At 43.5% G+C, this 22,809-nt stretch overlaps 1 protein-coding gene across 1 annotated transcript; it reads right to left on the bottom strand.

The window, feature by feature from the left end:
* Nucleotides 1-96: 96 nt before the first annotated feature.
* Nucleotides 97-22,798, bottom strand: dido1 (death inducer-obliterator 1). The gene is made up of 18 exons (XM_034121935.1): nt 22,532-22,798; nt 20,987-21,081; nt 19,786-19,902; nt 18,457-19,528; nt 16,468-16,852; nt 15,387-15,434; nt 15,038-15,262; nt 12,257-12,512; nt 9,279-9,795; nt 9,028-9,187; nt 8,791-8,907; nt 8,601-8,708; nt 8,124-8,286; nt 7,064-7,517; nt 6,321-6,468; nt 6,122-6,211; nt 5,841-6,036; nt 97-4,846 (listed from the first exon to the last, which is right to left on the bottom strand). Exons 3-18 carry the CDS (start codon nt 19,865-19,867, stop codon nt 693-695), a joined length of 8,175 nt encoding a protein of 2,724 aa, XP_033977826.1. The 5' UTR covers nt 19,868-19,902; nt 20,987-21,081; nt 22,532-22,798; the 3' UTR covers nt 97-692.
* Nucleotides 22,799-22,809: the final 11 nt, after the last annotated feature.

Genomic DNA, 22,809 nt, shown 5'->3' on the forward strand with positions numbered 1-22,809 from the left:
TATACCAAAAACCTAAACATTAAAACTAAGCAAATTCACATGACTTGACTTAAAACCGTTTTTGTTTAACTTTGTATTGACAACAGCAGAGGAAGATGTCATCAAACAGGTTTAATTGGTTGAGCTGAAACAAAATCAGGACATTATTTACAACCATTGATGGGATGAATATTGTAGATAGTTGGAGCCTTTCGCTTCATTGGTGCTAGACATTAAACACACATTTGCCTGTAAACAGTGTTTCCTTTACTTTCACATTATCCATCTCAGATATATGGCTTTAATTTTTCACTACTTAGAAAAGTATGATTAAAAACATCAGTATATACACAAATACATTCATATTTACATATTGCAAATGGTGTGTTACATTATTGTTTTCTTAATAAAAAAAAGAACTGCTTGGACAGGAGAAAGGTACGTGTAATAGGACTCTGTTGCCCACGTTAAACATCTTGAACACAAGCAACAAAAATAGCCTTCAGTTTTTTGTTTTTCAAATGTGGTAAAACAAGTTAGAAACCTTTAAGTGACAAAAATAATACAAACATTGTCAAACTTTCTAGTATGAATACAACTGTGGACATTTTACGAAATACTGCTCATATACATTTACAGTGATACAACTCTTTTTCAACCGGTGAAAGATTGAACTCTCTTTCAAAAACGTTGTGTAGTGTCCTTAAAACTGACTAGGACACGTTCTTGTCATTTTCTGCAGTTTTGTCCTTCTCCTTAGGTGTATCGTGTTTACTGTCCTTTTTTTCCTCTCTTTTATCTCGGCTTCTGCTCCTGTCCCGACGATCCCTGTCTTTGTCCCTCTCTCTGTCTCTCTCCTTCTCTCTGACTCGGTCTTTCCCACGGTCTCTGTCCCGGTCTCTTTCCTTGCTACGGGATCTATCCCGTTTTTTGTCCCGCTCTCGATCACGCTCGCGCTCTCGTTCTCGATCGCGGTTTCTCCCTCTATCGCGGTCGTGGTCCCTCCTGTCAGAATCCCTGGCTCTGTCTCTTTCCCGGTCTCTTCTCTTGTCTGTGTCTTGATCCCTGTGTCGCTCCACCTCCGTCTCCTTGGCCTTCTCGCCCTCCTTCCCTCTGCTGCGCTCTCTTTCCCGAGTACGCTCCGGATCCCGTTCTTTTTCACGGCTGCGCTCCAGATCATGATCTCTTTCTCGGGGACGCTCCGGGTCCCTTTCTCTTTCTCTGGTACGCTCCGGATCCCGTTCTCTTTCTCGAGGACGCTCCGTATCGTGATCCCTTTCTCTGTTGCGCTCAGGATCACGTTCTCGGCTGCGCTCCGGATCAACATCTCTTTCTCGGGTGCGCTCCGGATCACGCTCTCTTTCCCGGGTGCGCTCCGGATCCCGTTCTCTTTCCCTGGTACGATCAGGATCACGTTCCCTTTCTCTGGTACGATCCGGATCCCGTTCTCTGGTACGATCCGGATCGCGTTCTCTTTCTCGGATACGCTCGGGATCGCGTTCTCTTTCTCGGATACGCTCGGGATCGCGTTCTCTTTCCCGGGGATGCTCGGGATCGCGTTCTCTTTCCCGGGGATGCTCGGGATCGCGTTCTCTTTCCCGGGGATGCTCGGGATCGCGTTCTCTTTCCCGGGGATGCTCGGGATCGCGTTCTCTTTCCCGGGGATGCTCGGGATCGCGTTCTCTTTCCCGGGGATGCTCCGGATCGCGTTCTCTTTCCCGGGGATGCTCCGGATCGCGTTCTCTTTCCCGGGGATGCTCCGGATCGCGTTCTCTTTCTCGGGGATGCTCGGGATCGCGTTCTCTTTCCCGGTTACGCTCTGGATCATGGTCCCTTTCTCTGGCTCTATCCCACTCCGGCTCTCTGCTCCACCGCCTGTCCTGGCCCCTGTCCCATAAGGGCCTGCCTGGGTGTGGGACATCCCGTTCTCTTTCCCTCCGGCGGTCCTCGGACAGCTCCCTCTGTCTCTCTTCAGAGGGTTGTAAGGGACCAGGAGCAGATTCTCTGTGCCCTCCTTCGAAGCGACTGAAGCGCTCTCCGATGCGAGGTTCTGAGTCCTCTCGGGTGGAGCCGCTCTTCCTCCTCATTTCAGGAGAGTGGCGCCTCCAGGGGTCGTCCCGGTGCAAGTCTGGACTGTGAGCTCCCATGCGACTCGGAGGACCAATGGGAGCCTCTGGAGGAGTTGGCAGTAGAGGCCCAGAGTGACGGATAGGTCTAGGTTCATCAGAGTGCCTGTCCAAGCGGTATCGCTCGGATCCTCCAAAACGCTCAGAGGGATGGGGTCTATTCTCCTGAGAGGGGGGCCCCCGGTGCTCATCAAAAGATCCTCGACGTGGAGGTGAAGAGAGGGGTCTGGAGCTCTCGTACTGGTTATGAGGATTTAAGTGCTGTCCGCTTACCTCGCCAATGGAAGGTGGACCTCTTCTGTCCTCATACTGATTATGTGGCGGACCCCGGTAGGCTGGACCTGGCGGGGGACCCTGACTGTCTTTATAAATATGTAGAGGGTTTGGATTCTGCTCCACGTTTGGTTTGAAAGAGTTAGGGTTTTCTCTGTTATAATGTTCTGCAGGGCCTCGAGGTTGGTCCCCCATTGCGGGTTGAGCCCGTTGGTCACCATACTGAGGTGGCGGGGGACCCCTGGGCCCTTGAAAGTGGGACGGAGGAGGGAGTCTGTTTTCAAAGTGACTATGGGGTGGCCCAGCGAAAGGTGGAGGAGGACCTCTGTTTGCAGGGAAGTTAAATGGTGGTGGACCCCCAAATCTTGGTGGAAGATTCTGTCCATCAAAAGTAGGAGGTGGGGGCAGGCCTGGAGGGAGACCTTGCTGTACAATGTGCTGGGGGGGAATGGAGGGATTAAACATTTGGGGAGCAGGGCCTCTCTGGGCCATTGGAGGAAATTGTGGTGGTGGTCCTCGGAGGGGCATGATATTATGGGGAGGTGGTACAGAAGGAAGCTGCTGCGGCGGTGGTTGGGAGCCTTGCCACTGGTTCTGATAAGGAGGGTATGCGGTTGGAGGTGGACCATATTGTTGGCTGTTATCACCCTGCATAGGGGGAGGACCACGGACAGGGGGATGAACATGCATGGGTGGAGGGGGTCTCTGCATAGGAGGGTGGCCTGACACTGGAGGGTGGCCTGACACTGGAGGGTGGCCCTGCATGTGTGGTGGTATAGACATCGGAGGAGGCCTTAAAACCATATTTTGTCCCTGCATCGGATGGTGCGGGGGGAAGTTTGATGGGGGGGGAATGTCAGCTGGAGGTCTGTACTCTCTATCGAAGCCTGACCTGTGATGCGGCATGTGATGGTGCTCAAGCGAGTGCGGAGTGTCGACCATTTTTGTGCTCTGAGTGAGTACTGGGATTGTGGAAGGTCTTTGGGATGTGTTTGCATGCTCGTTATAATAACTTCTGGATGGCACATCTTGGCTATTATCATCATAATCTGATTCTTCATTAGCTTTTAAGATACTGGCAGCATTTGGCCAAATACTGTACTTGTCCAATTCCGTTTCTGGCTTGATTGGCTCAGCTTCCACAGTTTTGACTTCTGGCTCATCCATATAGTTGACTTCCATATCAGGTTCCACGTCCTCTCCTAATAATGGAATTGCTACCTCCATTTCGTCTGACGTTAGGAAGGGTAGCGTCTCGCTTTTCACTTCCTCAAGAGGCAGCGTTGTCTCTTGGGCTTCTGAGGAGTCTGGGAGTTCAGTAACTTTATCCAGATTAGCCTCTTGAACCACAGGTTGTGAAACAGCTGTAGAATCCACCACCGGAGCAGATGGTTCTTCTTGCTCCTCAGGTTCTTCAGTCGGTTTGTTGTCGTCTGCAGCCTGGCGAGGATCCCTGCTCTGTCGGGGATCTCTCCTTTGGTTGATCAAGGGAGCAACTGATGTAGACTTTATTAGTTCCTCAACCTTTTTGCCAAGCTGCAGTAGCTGAGAATTGGCCAAAAGGGATGTTACAGGTGTGGTTAAGAGTGTGTCTGGAAGTGTCAATGAAATATCAGGTGTCACCGTAGAGGATTTTTGATGTTCTCCCTGTTTCTGGAATGCTTGATCCCCAATCTGTTTAAGGCTCTCCAAGATCTTTTGTGCATCAGTAAGAGACTCAACCTTAACTTGAACTGGTACAACAGGTTTGACATCTTCAAAAATTGACTCATCCTCTGGATCGTAAGCTACATCATCAGCTTCATTTGCAACCACCTCAGGCTGCTTAGAGATTTTAGGTTTGATTTCCATCTCCACAGACTTCTTAGGCACATTGTAGCCCATACTGGGGTCATACTCTTCTTCTGGATCGTACGGTCGGTCATCTTCGTCCTCCTCCACCTGTTTCTCTTTAGAACTCTGTGCAAACTGCTGCACAATGGGGTCAAGCATCGAGGCGGACGGGATGGTGAGTTCCCCACTGTTATCAGACGGAGAGTTGGAAGCTTCTGAGTCGTGCTTTTTCTTCCCAAAAAGAGTGTTGAGGATCGTTTGAAGAGGCGTAGCAGCAGAGGAAGCAACAGAGCTGGATGAGGATGGTGACTCCTTGCCGGTGACAGTGGATGTAGCTTTGAAAGAGGACAAAAGGGAAAAGACAGAGGGGGTGGCTGTGGTGCTGCTGGAGGTCTCAGAAGAGTTAGAAGGAGGTGACCCTGGAGGAGTGGTGCTGAAGGGGATTTCCAGACTCTGTCGCGAGCTTCTGTCCCCTCTGACTGAAGAAGATATTTTTGGAAGGCCAGTGTCATCAGTATCTCTGTTTTGAATCTTTGATCGTTTTTCCTCAGTTTCTAACGGACCACCAGCTCGCTTTTTGTCCTTTTGGCAGATCAGTAGACCCAAGAGGAGGTTAGGACGAGCAGGTTCAAGCCCTGCAAGAAAAGACAAAACAAGGATCTTTGTAAACATTTTATGTTGATAACCGTAGATTAACAGAACTGAATGATAATCTTGTATTCCTGACTTGCTCAATAAAGACATTTAAGTTAAATTAGTTTCAACAAGATCTTTTGATACATACATGAGGAATTGTAAGTCCATAAGGCTTTATCAGAGTTGTTTCTGCTCTCTTAAGTGAATCCTTTTATATCTCAACTGACAATTGTGGAAATGGTTGCAGAGAAACGTGCGCTATCAGTAGGCTTGTGTTGGTTATTGAAGAGATGCCTTTGTAGAGGTCTTGCTTATGCAATACATAACCAAGAGTCACATTAAATCATATCAAATGAGTGTTAATCACTGACAGCACAAGACTGCACCAGGAAATTGCAAAAACACATGACTGCCAGTAAGACTGCAATAGATTGCAAACTATAATATAATTCTGGTAAATCTACAACCAGGTGAATACATCAGTTCTTATGGAGATTTGATTAAAGAACATTACTTCAATCTGTTTAAAGAAACATCGGGAAAAAGTAAGATGTGTAGTCGTGTTTTTTCTGAAGCTAGTCCAATATTTAGGAATTAAGTGGTGCAGCATGTTACCATGTGATCACCGGTGTGATATGATGTAACTTGTCAACCATTTTAAATGATTTATGTATTCAAATAGTTAAATTATGTTTATGTAGAAGCCAAGTCATAAGAAACAACAGGCTGAGACTGGACTCAAATGGCATCAACCTGCGATGCAAACTTCCTTTATTAGAAATGTGTTATACAAAATCAGAAACACAGCAGAGGACACAGCAGCTGTTATATGAGGTGTTTTCTGGATCAGATTTAGCAAAAGAGTTAGTGCCCCCTACAGGACAAACTAATAAATCACCAAACCCTCAGTTAAAAAACAAATATGACACAAAATCATTCAAATAAACACAGTTACATTTAGTGGTATATATGTGTGACCCTGTGAACGCTTACCTGGCCCATCAAACGGTAAGAGTTTGGAGGGTAACGGGTCCTTTGAGCTCAGAGGGATGAGATAGAGGTCTTTGATACGTCGGTTGTTGTTAGCCACCACACCAAATCGTTTCCTGCTGCTGAAGTAGGAGAAGAGAGAGACGTATGCCACTTCCTCCTCCTCTGTGGCCGGGTGGAAACGGATCAAACATAGTTCCTGAAAACACAGAGAGCAAAGTATGTAAGGGATGCAAGGCCTTTAAATTGAGCACTTTTATACTCAATCATTGTTTTCATCAAACCTTTGTGAGTGAGGTTTTCAGTTTTCCAACGTAGTCCCACACTGTGCTTGGAGATATCCGTCCTCCAATGTGAATGGTGTCTGGCAAATCCTGCACAAAAAAGATAACACTAAGTATGATGCTTTTGCTTGCTTTTGATATGCCCAAAGGTTTTGCATTAAACAATGATTACAAAGGAAGACTAATCTAAATTGCTAACCTCCTTCAGGTATTCAAAGGATCCTGACACCAGATAAGCCTTGGTCACAAACTTGGCCACAGACTGCATGTTGATTAGTCCTTTCCAGATCTTCTCTTGACCGTGGAGGAAGATCGCCGTCTCGCCCTCAGGAGGGGGCTCGGATGAACTGTGAAACCAAAATGTCTCTGTTTTAGGGGAAATCCAATACCACACATATTTCTAAAGCAATTTAAGGGACAACAATTTAAAAACACCTCCATAACTTTTATAATGACTCATAATAAAATGTCCATGACCATTCATATCGTATATGTACACAAACAGATGTGTAAAGTAAACTTTAGTTATTGATGAAAACTTTTGTCCAATGTCTAATAGATTGTAATGTTTATATTAACTGAAAATACCTTTAAGAGGCACATTGCAAACATTATTTTTTATTATATTAGTCTGTCACTGGCATTACAAAATAAGGGGAAACAGACCGAGTTATACCATTATACTAATGAATTATAAATGTGGTTTTTTTTCTGGAAAAACAATATGGCAATATAAATATGGAACCTACATGCCACAAAATATTTCAAACATATAATTGCAAAACTTATAATTACATGGTTTTTTAAAAAGTTTTCCATGACTATTGGAACCCTGAATTTAAGCCCTTGAGTAAAAAAATACCACAGTTGCAAACAAATAAACCACTAAAGCGAGCAAGTCTCTGAAGAGCTGATTTATAAAAGCGTGATGAGATTAAGCACCTTGTTTTCCCTGGTTTGGAGGCAGCCACTGAAGGGGGGGGAGCCGGGGGCATCGGCAACGGAGCTTTGGGTGCGACCTCCACTGGAGCGCTGAGGGGAGCTGGGAGGGCTTCTGCTGAGCTGTTGGGGAGTCTCTCTGCAGCCGGGTAGGTGACAGTCACCGCGGCGCTGTGCCTGGCCATGCGGGGGTCTCTGCGGGTGATGCTGACTGAGGACACGGTGGGGGCGATGGGTGTGGGGGCCTGGGCCAGAGGAGCCAGCATACTGAGGTCCAGCTGTGGCTGTGGCTCTGGGACAGCTGGCTCCACAGTCGGCTGGTAGGATGGAGGAACTTGGACAGGAGGAGACACGTCCCCCGACCTGGAGGAGGGCGGCTCGTGTCTCAGAGGCTTAGTGTCAGGCTTCTTGGTCAGTTTGGCTTTCTTAGCTGCAGGCTCATCTTCTGACCTCTGACCTGGAGGGTAAGATTATAAGAATGATTCCTTGTGTGAAAAATCTCGCAAAGAAAATGTTGAAGAATTTGATTTAAATAAATGTTTATCTGTCAGTCATCAAATGACCGAACGTAATGAAGATTTAGCAAGGAAAGTCTTGCAATATTTCTATATAAAAAAAATGCCATACTGTGATTCAAACTGTATGGCGACTTCAACAGTAAAAATGCTATGAAGTTATTGGCTTGTGCATAATGAGCATTTTCTTCTGCTGCAGTTTAACATTGAAATCTGAGTTTCAATGTGAAGCTGCCAACTTATTTCTTTTATTAAATAATTACAGTATGTGCAATGCAAGTGTTTCTCAGTGAGCCTGACACTTACCACTGTGAGTAAACAAAACATGACAGCATCAGTATCACCCTTTCTTTAAATATTGTCTGGAGTAATGGGAACGCTGCAGGCAACAGGCTGCCAACCTCCTACATCTCAGTGTGCTAACCAAATGTTTTCATTATTTGAAAACTCATGCAGCGTGTAGAATAAAATCACATCAGTGTTGCTCAAAAAATGATGGAAAATGGCCACTTTTCAAAATTGACCTTACACTTCTGTGTGTCATTTACCTGTGCATATCAGACAGTTGAGGTCGAACAGATGAGTCCTGTGTTCAGAAGTAGTGTCCTTGAGCATTGTACTGAAAATGTCTGGCATGCTGCCGCCACTGTTCCCCTCCCCAGCAGAGGGCTGAGCCGAGGCTGGAGGAGTGGGCATCGACTCATCTTGGTCCTGTGGACACAGAAAACTCTGAGGTGAGCTTGAAAAACAAATCATTGCTTTTCAAATAACACCCAGTACTTTGGGTGATATCTGGGTGTTAAAACAGATAAGGTGTAACACCCGGTAAAAACAAAGCTTCAGAAAGAAGGAAACAGCATTGAAAAACAGGACAGTTTGCAAGATAGTTAACCCACGATTTGTATTTGTAACTAAGCAACCCATGCCAAAGTGAAAAAAAAGTGCTGAAGAGAGAAAGACAGCATGCCACCACTTACTGCAGCAGCGGCCATGCGAGAAGATGAAGTGTTGGCAGAGATACATACATCTCCATCAGATGTTGGTGGAGCGTCATCCATATCCATGCTATGAGAGTCATGCCTGTTGCCCAGTTTAGAGTGCCCTGAATGGGCCCTTGCACTGGGAGAGTGGGCCTGCAGGAGAACAGCACATTTTGTGTTTAGAGTTACCTCAATTTAAACGTCATGTTTCATTTAAAAGGAGAGTAGTATTTACCTCAGCAGTATCAGGCTTCTTCCACTCAGATATCTCTTTGGAAAGCAGCTCTTCAGCGCTCAGTCTCACCAGCCTGTAGGGACTGACCTCACGACCCACCACTCTGTAGAACAAGCCCTGAGACACAACACAATGATCATGAACATCAGTTAAAAATAAGTTGTTTAAGCTTTTCAGGCTGAAGGCACATACACAACTCTTTAAACATACAAAAAATATGGAAAAAAGTTTACTTACTTTGTTTTTGGGATCTTTCAGGTTGAACATGAGGGACCTGTATTTGTTCTTGTACTTGCTGTCAGTGCTAAGGCAGAGGTTGAACATTTCCTTTTCAATGGCAACCGACAGCTTTGACACTTCAGGCTCATTCATATTCAGGTCGTCACTGTCGCTCACCCTGGTGGTACCGAACACAACAAATGATGGTGTTCAAATCTGAAGTTTTACTGAAATATTTTTAGATGTATTACGAACTTTGGACTCCTTACCTCTTAAAGATGATGTCAGTCAGCGAGCGGCGGATGTTTGTTCTCATCTGGTTGTTTGGTGGGGGCCGCACGGGGGACACAGTGGGCGCAGAAGGAGCTGGATGTGGAGGTCTGGAGGATGAGGAGTGGCTGGAGGGAGCTGAAGAGGGTGGAATTGATGGGACTCTGGAAGACGAAGAGGATGGAGGTTCCTTTTGTGGGGGCTGCTTCTTAGGAATGGTAAAGTTGGACTTGGTGACTCTCAGCGCTCCTGTGACGTGGATCGGACCCTGAGGAAAGCGAGACTTGTTTTGGACGGGTGTCGGCCCGGGTCTCTTGGACTTTGCTGCAGTTTTACTCATCGGTGTCGCAGGTTTCTTTGACGCCTTCGGGGTGGTGGTCTGAGGCTTCCTGCCCTTTGGGGAAACCTTGGCTGCTTTAGTCGCCGTGGACTTCTTGTTCCCTTTAGTAGGAGAAGGGGCTTTTGCTTGAGCAGGAGCTGGTTCCTTCTCACTCTGCTTCTCTTCCTTAGGGGGGGCTGCAAACCAAGAAAAAGACATGTTAAAATATGCAATCATTTGCAATATCAGCAGAAACATGTAGCATGACAGAATGATGACTTTCAGATGACATTGCTCCGACTCATAAAGCTCCACATTGTTTTGAGATAATTAACTGTCAGTTACAATTAAGACCACCCCCTTTTGATGAAAAAATAAAAACGTGATTCACAAGTTATGTGTGCGCATCCTGAACACACTGCAATAAACATTCTTAAATACACAAAGTTGACGCCCTGGGCGGTTAAATAGCCCCTTTATTTGTAGCAGCTGAATGCGGATACATTGTGCTGTTAATGCAGGTCCATTTGGGAAAGAAGCATTTTCTTCCTAGACATTATTTAGAAGAAATGGGCTTCATACTCCCGCCATATATCCAAATAGGAGGGAGGGGGAATGATGCACTCCTGTCTCGTGCAAAAGTACTCCGCAGATACTGAAAAGATGGAACCACAACTACCAGGTTGAAGTTCATAACTTCCTCATTTTCAAACTGTTAATTTAAATACATTTGTTTAATGAGCTCAGCCACAAACCACAAACACTAGAACCAGCTAAGGCTGTCTTGAAAAGTAACACAACCCAAAAAGTGTCAGTGGAAGTCATATGAATAATAGATGCAGATGCACAAGAATGTTCTTTAAACTAAAAGATATAGCATTATGTTAACCAGTTATCACCAAGACTTGTATGGCAATACACACTCTGTTCAAACTGTCATATGCAGATGCTAGAGCGTCATCCATTATGTTCAAGTTATATGTTCAAGCTGCATTATAATAAGCATTACCCCACTTGAACACACAAATTATTCACCCACTGAAATGTAGAAACCACAACATTAGTGTCCAGAACCACAGTATTGAGACCCGAAGCAACCAAAGTAAACCATCACCTAATTATAGTGTCACACCAAGCTAAATATGACTCAGAAGAAACAGGGGCTATGCAAGAACAAATGAATGAGCCATGACTTCTTCCTCCTGTTGGTCACTGCAGTCAATGGTCACACTGATCTCCTGACCTTAGAGGTTTCTCATCAATAAAGATCCACATGTTGCCTTCAATGACCCCTTATAAAAGGGAAACTAACTGTCCACATTTCATTGGAACAAACGATCCTCTTAATATTTATCAAATCTCATCAAAAGTGCAAAATGTGTAAAACATTTGAGGCTGGATTCCCTCCTTTGCTCAGCCAGGTCTTCAGCTTCTTTCTTCTGCTGTGGCCCTTCTGAACTTCACTGCAGTATCTCCAGGGGGGGGGGGGGGGGGCTGGTCTCTGGCAGGGCTTCCTTCTTTTCCCGTCTGCTGAACATCTGGGGGGAGGGGGTGTCTTCTGTGTGATGCCTCCATAGTGTGTGTAGATAAATCAGTTGTAAATGCTTAGATTGAGCTGAACTTCCCACAGCAAGCCAACACTGCTCAGATAATCAATCGAGGCATCCTACAATCTGTTATATCACCTTTTATTTCAAAGCCAGTTTTCCAGGAGGAGTGATGCATCATAATCAATATGAATTAAAAAAAATCTTGGAACTCAGCCTATTAACCACAAAATGAAGGGTAGAAATAAACTACAGCAGTGACAGCTGATATTATCAACTCAATGTGAGCTAGGTTAGCTTCTTTAGTCCACATTATCATGGGGGAGATCTGAGACACCTACCTGCTGGAGAAAGGGAGGGAAGAACCTTTTTAATGGGTCAACAGCTGAGGTGATGAACCCGGGAAGTGGAGACTTGTGCAGGAGTTTGTAAAAATCACTCACACACATGGTCACTCATCACATTCATGCATCTGATAGTGAAGCACAAGAGTTAAGTTGACTTTTCTTCCACATGGTCCTGTTTTCACCCCTGCCTTTTAGCTATGGGGAAAGAGGTAATCCATCGATTAAGTGTCACACACACACTCAAAAAGGACAAGTTTCATATTGAAAAAGTCTAACTTGATGTAGCAGGGGCCTCTGCACTGACCTCTTGGCCATAGCATGGCTCGAGGGCCACAAAAGGAACGCTAGGTGTACCTGGTATATTGTCAAAACTCCTGCTTTCAGTTTATAACCCAGGTATATCTATTGGGAATGTGGTCGAAATCACTCCCAAAGCCATTTTACCACTGCGTCCAGTCTTAGTACCTAATCAAATGACTAATCACCTGTGGAGAGCCCCTTCAGGATAAATACATTCTCTATTATTAAATACTTACCCAAAGCCACAAACAGCACTTACCTTTAGTCACAGCTGCCAACATGTCATTAGTAGAAAGAAACTTTTACATTATCAAAATCACTTCATAAACACTTTGCAAATGTTTTCTAAGTCTAGCATACAGCGGAGTCCAGCTCCACGGCACGTTACGTTAGCATCACATGTATAATATAAAAATAACAACGTGGTTTCAAAAACAGCCCAAGACCTTCAAAGAGATACATACACTTTTTGTTTAAAACTGTTGGTGATATGGGTGTAGTCTTTTCTGGTGTTACTGCAATGTAATTATGGTCGCTGGACCAGGATGCAGTGGCCGGCGGGGGCGGTTGTTCCTCAGCGTTCTCCTCCTCTTCGTCATCCTCCTCATCATCGTCATCCTCATCATCATCATCATCATCTGGCTCCGAGCTGTAGTCTCCCTCGCTGTCCGAGTCCTCCTCTGCTTCCTTTGGTTTCCTCTTGCCACCAGCGGCACTCCTCTGCGTGGACGGGAAGAAACACACATTCAGGCTTTTAGTTTCAGCACTCAGCTGTTTGACAACATTAGTCAAAACAGAAAAAAAATGTGACTGATAAAAGAATTGCAAAATGCCAGGAAAATCTGTCAATGGTTATGATATGTAACTTGTACGTCCTTCTTGCTCGCACTTTTGGTACAGTTCGAGAACATAGCATGTCCGAATTGCTCTATATGTAGCTTCTTAGCTTCTCTAAACATTTCTATGAACAACGTACACTGTGTACCAAATATTTCTTGGCAGGTCCATTTTAATGGTCGAGCAGTCCAACTGATTTCAGACTTTGCCTTCAGGGAACCTGTTTCACAAAGCACGTGCACTGCTCATCAGGCCCTCACCAAGTATTTATTAAGGTTTAAACCAGGGGTGTCAAACTCATTTTCATCTCGGGCCACATCAGCATCATGGTTGTACTCAAAGGGCCGGTTGTAACTTTAAGACTATATAAAAATACATATATAAATGTTTAATATATATAAAATAATGTATTACATTACATTATTGCCTCTGCATTGGATTAATATCAGATAGGGTACTAACTTCATAATTAACTATGTCTGAAAGCAGAAGTCTGGGGCAAATAATTGCAAGTCTCTTCAGTGAGAATGTCACAAAATGATTTCAAAAGAAAAGCCAAATTCTGGAAAAAAAGTCACAAAAGAAAATGTCAAAGTCAGATTCAAATTCTGAGAAAAAGGTCAAATTTGAGATGCATTGTGGGACATGTAGTTTATGGGCAACGTGCTTCTGTAAATCGGCATGTAACCGTATAATAATCATACTGTATTCTTTGCAAGCTCTTGTGGGGCCACATAACATGAAGTCACGGGCCGGATTTGGCCCCCGGGCCTTGAGTTTGACACCCCTGGTTTAAACAATATGAAAATAGTTTCCCAACTGGAGTAAATAAAAGTTCCCTGCAAGCTAGTTCAGATTAGCCACTTGACAGAACATGGATGTTCATTTGCTTCCACACCCTTTAAAGTTTCAATCTCACAAAAAGTCTGTGGCCGTTTCTCAATGTCGAATAAAGCTGCTGAAGAGCCACTATTTCGAGTATACTAGGTCATCGAGTGGCGCCGAATGCTGGGCATTTAAACAGTCCTTCGGCGCCACTCGATGACGTAGTATACTTGAAATAGTGGCTCTGCAGCAGGTTTACTCGACATTGAGAAACGGCCTGAGTGGGTTTTCAAAGTAATAAAACCTCAGGATGTTTCCAGCTACGAGTGTGCAGGAAATAGGCCGTGTGAAAAGTATTGACAAAAGGAGGACTGAAGACTCCTGTGTGGATTTGGGGATACAGAATTAGGTCAACAATAGGCTTAGAAAAGATATAGAACATAAGCACACAATCAAACCAAACAGTAATACCAGTAAAAGTATGTGCAGTGGATATTTTCAAGCCTATAGGTGTTTTGTTTCTCTGCAGTCACCATTATGATAACATTAATGATACAGGACATTAAAGGCACAGACAGTGTGAGTGCATACAAAAAGCTTGAAATGCATCTCTGTAACCAAAACAATGTGTCAATTAAAAACAAGGAGCAATATTTATGTAGATATCCCTTTGGCTAAACACCCTAAAACAGGTTTATCACCCCCAAACATCAGAGCGTACTGGGAAAGGATTCACTTTTACAATCCGAGGCAATGTCTTCTTTTTCCCTTTTTGGATTATACAAATGTTATCTATAGGCGCTCTCTGTTGAACCCCTTGATTCAGTTCATCACTCGGCCCTCAGATTTATTACAGTTGTTATACTCATCACTGCTTCTTGTATGAAAAGGTTTAAAGGATTTCTGAGTATATAAAATCCTCACATCATGCAATCACATCCTCCAATACTCTGTTTGAATCAGTGATTGATTAATGGTTCAAGTTAAACGATAACATTGGGAAAACTGCTTTAAGTTTTGTGCTGCACACACTATACCACACATTACAACTAAACACAATTGCACCCAGTTGTAAACAAAAACATTTTTGATCATTTTGATGACTCCATTTTCCCCATGAGTCAGTAGACGGGCCCGTTGTACATTTTGTCTTATCAAGTGATTTGAACCTGCTCCATTGCAGGTTGCCAGTGTGGGTTGATGACCAACTTAATTAGCTTCCTCAACATCCGTACATTCTTATATATCAGAAAATAGCAGCTGCTTGTTACCATTGGTTGAGTAATTTTACCTCAAATTATTATTTTAGACACATGAATGTTTGTTCTCTGAAATGCTAATCAACAGTGACACAGAAAGGAAATAATTTGTAGCGAACCAAGACACACCACAAAAGGAAATCATTTCTCAGATCTGGTAAAAACACAAGATGAAAAGTCTTATAGCAACATTTCTAAGGAAGTGCCGTGTGCTGCTACTGCCAAAATATAACTCCACTCCATGTTTTCTCATTAGGTGAAAGGCAAGAATATTTACGCTTAAAGGACAGGCAGAAGGCATTATTATCGAGTGGTCCGAGTTACCTTTGGTGCAGCCTTGGTTTTCTTTTCTGCGGCCTTGACCTTCTGCTTGGGCTCCTTGACGTCAGTGATGGACTTCATGGCTGCAGCGGCGTGTCTCAGGATGCAGTCGTTACCACAGTACACAGAGTCCTGCTGAGCGTTATTCTCACAGCCCGGCCCGATGCATTTGGGAAGGGAAGACTCGTCCGCAGCTTTCGGCCCGGGCGTCTCCTCTGGGGGAGTCTCCTCTGGGGGCGTCTCTTCTGGGGGTGTCTCCTCTGAAGGCTTCTCCTCCGGCTCGGGCTTCTCCTCCGACCCAGGCTTCTCCTCCGGCCCAGGCTTCTCCTCCGACCCAGGCTTCTCCTCCGACCCCCCCCCCTGTTGGTGTTGTGTTCACCTCTACGTTTGACACCACTTTCTGCTCCACCTCAGGTTGTGCTTTCGGCTCTGCCTTCTTCTCCACAGCTGGTGCGGCTTTCTGGACTGCTTTTGGTTGGGTTGGCTGCTGTGCGGCCTGCTACAATTCGGTACACAGTAACAAATAACAGCCAAGGATGTCATTTTGTCATCTAGATTAAAAAGTACTTAACCCTTAAACCCCCAAAATTGTGAATGTTAACTGCTTTAAATATCCAACAATCATATAATGGTTGAAATTGTGATTATTGATCAACACTATCGATGTACTATAGAGAGGCGAAGTCCCTCCCTTTCCAGGGGAGCTCCATGGGACCTTATTTCGGAGAAAGTATGTATTGAAGTCAATGGCGAGAGAAAGATTATCTTTCGATCCCGTTTGAATTGTGCCACGAATTACACATATGATGTTTGTCAATTTAAAAGATAATTTTACAAGTCAAAAAAATTAAAATGTGTCGTAAAACTGTGAAGTAACACTTTTGTGTGTGAAACCGCTCAATGAACTACATCTCCCGTCTCGCACCACACACCAAGATGGCCGTCACATTTCACTTCTTTCTTTCAGAATGAGGCGAAAAGTATTAAAAGAGGTGAAAATCACTCCAAGTCTGGGCATGTTGAGAGCTGTACATACACACAAGGGGAGTTAGTCGGTTCATAAGAGCCAGCATGCGGGACCGGGATTCTGGGATTTGTAGTATTTCTAGTTGCGTATTTTTCAGTCTTATATTTCAACAGTTTTACAACAAACTGTGACTTTTTTGACATGGAAATTATTATTTTAAGATTGACAAACATCATACGTGTAATTTGTGGCACAATTCAAACGGGATCGAAAGATAAGTTTTCTCTCCCCATTGACTTCAATACATAATTTTTCAGGAACAAGGTCCCATGGGTCGGAAGTAGATGGGCGGGACTTCGCCTCTCTATGAAGCATTGGAAGACAAAACATCAGGCAAATCAGTCAATAAATGATTAGCTGGACTCATAATAACATAGCCGTTGATTTGAGATCCGTTTGAACCTACCGGCTGAAAGATCTTAATCTTCTTCTTCCCAGTTGGATTAGTGGCTTTTTCTATCCTGCCTTTGATGCCCTGGTCCTCTGATCCCCTCTCTTCAGCTCCAATGCTGGAGGGTGGAAGTGCCCCCCCCAACTGAACCCCTAACATACTGGCGTCTATCCCAAAGGTTGCAGCAGAAAATATGAGAGTCTGCGCTCTGGCCTTCCCCAGATCTATGTTAGACGAGAGCATAGAAGTGGCGGGTCGGACCAGCTGCTGTTTCTTAGCGGTGCAGTTGGGGCAAATGTAGTCTTCCCCATTTCTCTCCATCAGGCGCCCGCGGGCCTCAGTGATGCCCACACAGTCTCCATGGAACCACTCCTCACAGCGGTCACAGCAGATCATGAACCTGGAGAGCACAGAACTTTTATAGTGACAACCAAAACTCAGTCTGGCATTCTTTACCACAATTTTTGAGAATTAACACAACATGGAAATGTGGAAACACACTGTGGCTGTAAATACGAGCCCGACGTCATACATTGAAACTTAAAATAGCATTGTTTAAAGAGCAATTGGTATTATATTCATTAAAATGTACTTTATTGTTAAACACATTAAAGGTAGGGTAGGTAAGAATGGAGAAACCAGCTCGAGTGCGCTAGAATTTGAAAGTATGCAGCCGAAAATAATCTGCCCCTTCCTTCAGACCCCCTCCTCCAACACACACGAACGCGCACATGACCAATGAGGGCACGAGATAAGTTTTTGCACAGATGGAAGGCTGACCGGCAGGTAGGTCATCCAGTTATATGCAGCGGGCCGAGGCGGCAGATTGGTCGTGCTTTTTACAGCACCACAGCTTCCACAGATGACATTTTGTTTATCTATTTATTGTCAAAGCATTCATTGCTATCGGGATGTTAAGAGCATTCCATGGAATATAACAAGTGTTTCTGAAGTAAATTACCTACCCCACCTTTAAATCGACTCAGTATGCATCAGTATGCAGTCAGTATGCATCAGTGAGAATCAATTACAGGCTAATAATGGGGAATCTATTTTTACCATGCATTTTTCCGATAATACAATTATAGCCGACAACCTGGCACAAAGCCAAATTAATTTCAACTACTTATTAATCGCAGCATCTACAGATTATGAGAAAGAAGGTGGTGCTATCCATATCTAACGTTGTTGGCGTTCTGTAACAGTTTCAGAGAAAGATAGCCCCTAAACCCCCCCCCACACACACACACCACAACACAGACTATATCACCACTTGCTGCTAAATACCAACAAACTATGTGCAATATATAAATGCCGTTAATAACTGTGTAATATATACCTGGCTGCTAAATCCTAAGAACTGTTACAAGGTGTGTATTTTGTATTTTGTAAATTGTGTGACTTGCTGCTGTTAAATACCAACCACCTATGTGCAATATGTGCTAGATGTGCAATATATATAGATGCCGTTAATAACTGTAATATATACCTGGCTGCTAAATCCTAAGAACTGTTACAGGATGTGTATTCTTTTAAATTATGTAACTTTATTTTTTATTATATCATAACTTAGTATTTTTTATTATTTTTTTAAATGCATGTCACATATTTAACATATGTAACATTAAGCTGTCTGTGGCTCTTTTTCCTGCTGTAACTAAGCACATTTCCCTTCGTGGGACTAATAAAGGGATTCTGAAGAGAAGTCATTTGAAAAGTGTAAAACTAGTTTTATGATATATTTTACCAAAAAGAAAAACTTCCAAGACTGCAAATGATTCCTTATTTTTTGTTGTTTTAAGAATAGTGATGTTAGTAAGATTTGTTTAGGTCTGAGCTATGGATTATTAAATCCTCCATCCTTACTAAATCTAGAATGTCTTACCCTGAAGTTATTGTTTTAATACAACATTGAGACATATTCAGTTATCTGATAAGAATCAGGTAGATATTGGTAAAACTAACCCCATATTATATCACTCCTAAATATGAACAAATAAATACCTTTTGTTGTGTTTCTGGCGACAGATGCAATAAAGTGCATTGGGGTCATACCCTCCCTCATCTGAATCCATGGAAGACGACGTGGAGGAGGAAGATGAAGACATCGAAGAGTCATTCTCATCCTCGTTGTCGCCTTGTGGGTTGCGCATTACTCCTGAAGGTTGGGTGGCATTCGGCTTTGTCTCCCTCTTGACAGGAGTGGTGATCTTGTTGGCGGGGGCGGGACCTTTAACAGGGGTGGTGCTCTTAGTGGCTGCCCTCTTTTTATTGATGTATGTTCTTATGGGTCCACGTTTGACAGTCATCGATGCAGGCTTGCCGGTGCTTTCCTCGTCAGTCTCTTTGTCCGAGTCCTTCTCCGTTTCCTCTTTGTCGTTGTCATCTCCATGTTGGTTCTCCTCCTCAACAACCTCCTTCTCCCCAGAGTCCTGCTCTGGCTGAGGCTGTGCTGCATTAGTGCTCTCTACATCTTCAGGACTGGGATTACTCTCTCCGTCTTTTTTCTCTTCGTCTTTATCCTGTAGCTGGTCTTTCTTGGCAGCGTCTCTGCTGTCTTCATCATTCTCAGAGCTCCCCTCATCTTTGACTGTCACTCCACCGCCTCCTCGAGTCTGTCTGCCGCCTCGACTTTTCCGTTGGGGCTGCTTCCTTGTGCTGCTTCTCGTCTTCCTCTCGGGGGACTCTGTCTTGTCCTCTGCAGCCTTGGTGTCAGCATTTCCATCGAAGCTGGCCTCTGAGGCAGTCTCTGCATCGGTTGGGGTTTGGGAAGGAGGATCTCCACTCTCCAGACTAGGAGGGGCGCTCCTTCTTGTCCCTCTTTTGGCGGTCGATAGGAATTCCTCTAGTTTGTCAGTGCGCTTAGGCTGCCTGCCGCTGCGCCGTACAGGACAGTCGGTTACTGCCTCCACTGGCATATCTCTTTTTGCAACAGTGGACCGGCGGAAAGACCAGGTCTTCTTTAACTCACTGTTGGCCGGGGAAGAGTTCTCTGGCTCCTCTATCGTCTCTTTGGCCACATTCTCGCTCTCGGTTTGAAGCGGTTCTTTCTGCAATCTATTCCCTTCACCAAATCCTGTGAACAAACAAAGCAAGCTGTATTCAAGGAGAAAAGATGACTATCCACTACTAACTAACTATGACAGTCTTCAGGGTGTAACCTAGCCAAGAAACTACACACTTTTACTGATGAGTCTACATGAATCAAAACCAATTATAACAATTATTATTTGTTTTAATCATTTAAAGATAATAGAACCACAACTGTGCCCAGTATTGCTACAATGTCAACACCCCTTCATTGTGAGTGGAAGAGATGCTCAGCCAAGGTACCTTGAGAGCAGCTATCCATACTGTCCTGGCTCTGCTCTGTTTCAGGAGCTACACAGAGCTCAGGGCTCGCATTCTCCTCCATAGATGATGGACAACCACTACTTTCAAACAGAATGTCTATAGTTAAGAGAAGAGCACAAGAGACCAGCTATGAGTCACTCTTTTCATTTTATAATACGGCAAATACTATATTAATAAGGCAAGCTGGTATTACCAAGATGTTCCCATCACCAGGACAAATGTTGTTGTTGGTCATTTAAATGTTCAAATTTAGCCAAAACAGAATTACTTCATATAATAGTATTCCATCTTACACACATTCATTTGTCCTTATTCTATGTATTATGGCATTTTCAATTTCATAGCTTAAGAGATCATGCTCTTCAATTTAGCCTATTATGATCCGTTTCCTTTTATAAGTGTTGGTTCAATGCAATACAGATTTTTTAAAAGTTCCTTAAAATCTATTCCAAAAATAGTATAACGCAGTTGCCGCTGAGTAAAAGGCCACTGAGGTCCTTAGCAGGACCGTCTTTGACACTAGCTCGACTGTCTGTTCCAAATAAATGTATCCATACGCATTTGGGTTTTCAAACTCATATCGAACCCACATGTGACTTCTTATATCAATAACAGGTATATGTAAAAACTCCTATATGTAAAGGCCATTGGTAAATAACCTGCTGTGCCATTATATAAGCATTTAAAATGCAAATTTCAGAATCAGTTTAAATGTAGGCTGATAAGTTACAACAAATCTTAAAAGCAGAAATGCCCATTGTAAAATGTTCTGCAGAATATGCATCGTTGTCACAAACTTTATAAAAAGAGAACTTAGTTATTATATGCATGTTGAAAAACTATAATTACCATTGGCTGAGATTTAATATAAATATATATTATCAGATTTCAATATGGAACTCGGAAAAATGTGAGTATCAGTTGGACTTCATTCTGGACTTTTAAACACTGAACGATTTAGGATATTGGAATAAATAAATAAAAACATGTTTAATAGTCATACATTCTAAGGCACAATGTTTTCTGGCCCAAAACAATATAGATATTGTAAATGTTTATTTTAAATCGATGATATTCTTTTCAAGTGTTATTTATTATGAGAATTCACAGAAACTGGACTTCATTTGAGATTCTCCAGGGCCAAACGTGCACACATAAAATAAATAGGCATTGCCTTTACCTGCAGTTCAGCAGTGATGTTTAACAGAGTTGTTCTTCAAACAAAGCAAAAGCCTTGCACCAGTAGTCATCTGTCTTGGTACAAGGTCAAAGGATCTGCCAAAAAGAAAAGCCCAGTAAAACCCAAGAACTCCACACTGGTTTGAGATGCAACAACAGCTAGGGCTAGTTGAGATGACGAATATAAACAAATGTGTATTTTCTGAAAATGTAAGATGCTTAGTCACTGGGATATTAATCAATTCCATAACTGCTATATACACCATGTTCCCAGTTGGAATATTGAATGCCAAAGCACAAGTGAAATGATCAACATTAATAAAGCATGCATCTCAAAGTGAACCAGTTAAGGGGCTCTGGTATCGTTCATGCTGACTCATTGAGTAGGCGTATCGGACACTCGTATCTTATTCTTTTCACCTGCCTTTCTTGCTAAAATGCTGCTATGAAACGAGTCTTTTGAAGTCTGAACTTTGAGGCAAATGCGAAATTATACCTGCTAGTAGATTGAATAGCTTTACACACTGCACCGTCAACATTTGAAAATTAATTTCAAATTAATGAAGTATTTCTTCAATTTTGTGCTGTGATTACAGCACCGTGCCACGTGAATGGCAGGAAAAACTGTTGCCATGAGAGGTGGGAGGGACCGCTGACATCTAATTTAACACTAGCGTTTAACAAACAAACCGATGAGAGAAACAGTCTGTAGAAATTTCGCAAACGACATGTTGATACAGTAAGGCCGTTTGTAGTGAGTATTTGCCGCTTGAAACCAAAATATTGAAGCTGCACTGGGCCTTGGTGCGCATGATATAGTAAATCTTACATTTCAATAAATCACAGCCATGCATAGGTATCACGCTAATGCAGGCCTATTTATCTGTAAATATTTAAGAAATAAGACAAACTATATTGTGGATATCAGACATCGACCGACGACAACAGAATGTAACGCGACCTGCTGCAGACCGTACACAGCCCATGATAGCTAACACCGACCGTTAGAAAACGTTAACCATAAGCCCAGTGGCACAAACTGTTCTTTGCTTTAATTGACCGGTCATAATAAGCAACTATGTACCTGGCGTTAAGCGTCTTGACATGTTTGTGGTTTTCGTCGTTTATTTGCATCTTACAGCGAGTAACTAAACAATGCGAAACGTGCACTTGTAGCTAACAAGCCTAGCTAAGGCTAATAGCCAGCACGAGCACAGGAATGCTAACGTCAAACTCAACCTGTAGCTGTTAGCCACTTGGCTTACAGAGGAAATTATAGCAAATAACGCTAACTATCAACCATTAAGCTTAATGCGACATGCGTTTCGTAACTAGAGTCATATTCAACTAACACATGCAAATTATTAAGGACAAATACACGCGTAATTTGGCTGCACACCAGTTAACGTTTGAGCTAACATCAGGCGCAGCTTACATCATCTTAAACCGACCTGCAGAAAGAACACAACTGAGACACGGGCGTATCTCACACATCATTTTAAACTACATACATTGCTAACATATCCATTTGTTGCAGTGTACCCACCTAAAGGCTAGAAATACCGATGATATGCCCTCGTTCTTCGGGTCAGTCCTCCATTTTCCATTCCCGCTGGAGGAGCTAGCTAACTGACTGCGGCAGATGGCTGACTGTTAGAGTACGCTCAGCGTGTCTGCAGCGCCGCCACCGGACAGGAGGGGAACTGAGCATGCGTGAACAACAGTACTGGGTTTGTTTGGCTTGTAGCTTGTAAGCCTACGCATTGTAGTACAAGATAAAAAGTAATACGTAATCTTCATGCTAGCATATTTCGTTTTCATTTG

Source organism: Trematomus bernacchii, unplaced genomic scaffold (genome assembly GCF_902827165.1).
Source record: "Trematomus bernacchii unplaced genomic scaffold, fTreBer1.1, whole genome shotgun sequence".
NCBI lineage: Eukaryota > Metazoa > Chordata > Actinopteri > Perciformes > Nototheniidae > Trematomus > Trematomus bernacchii.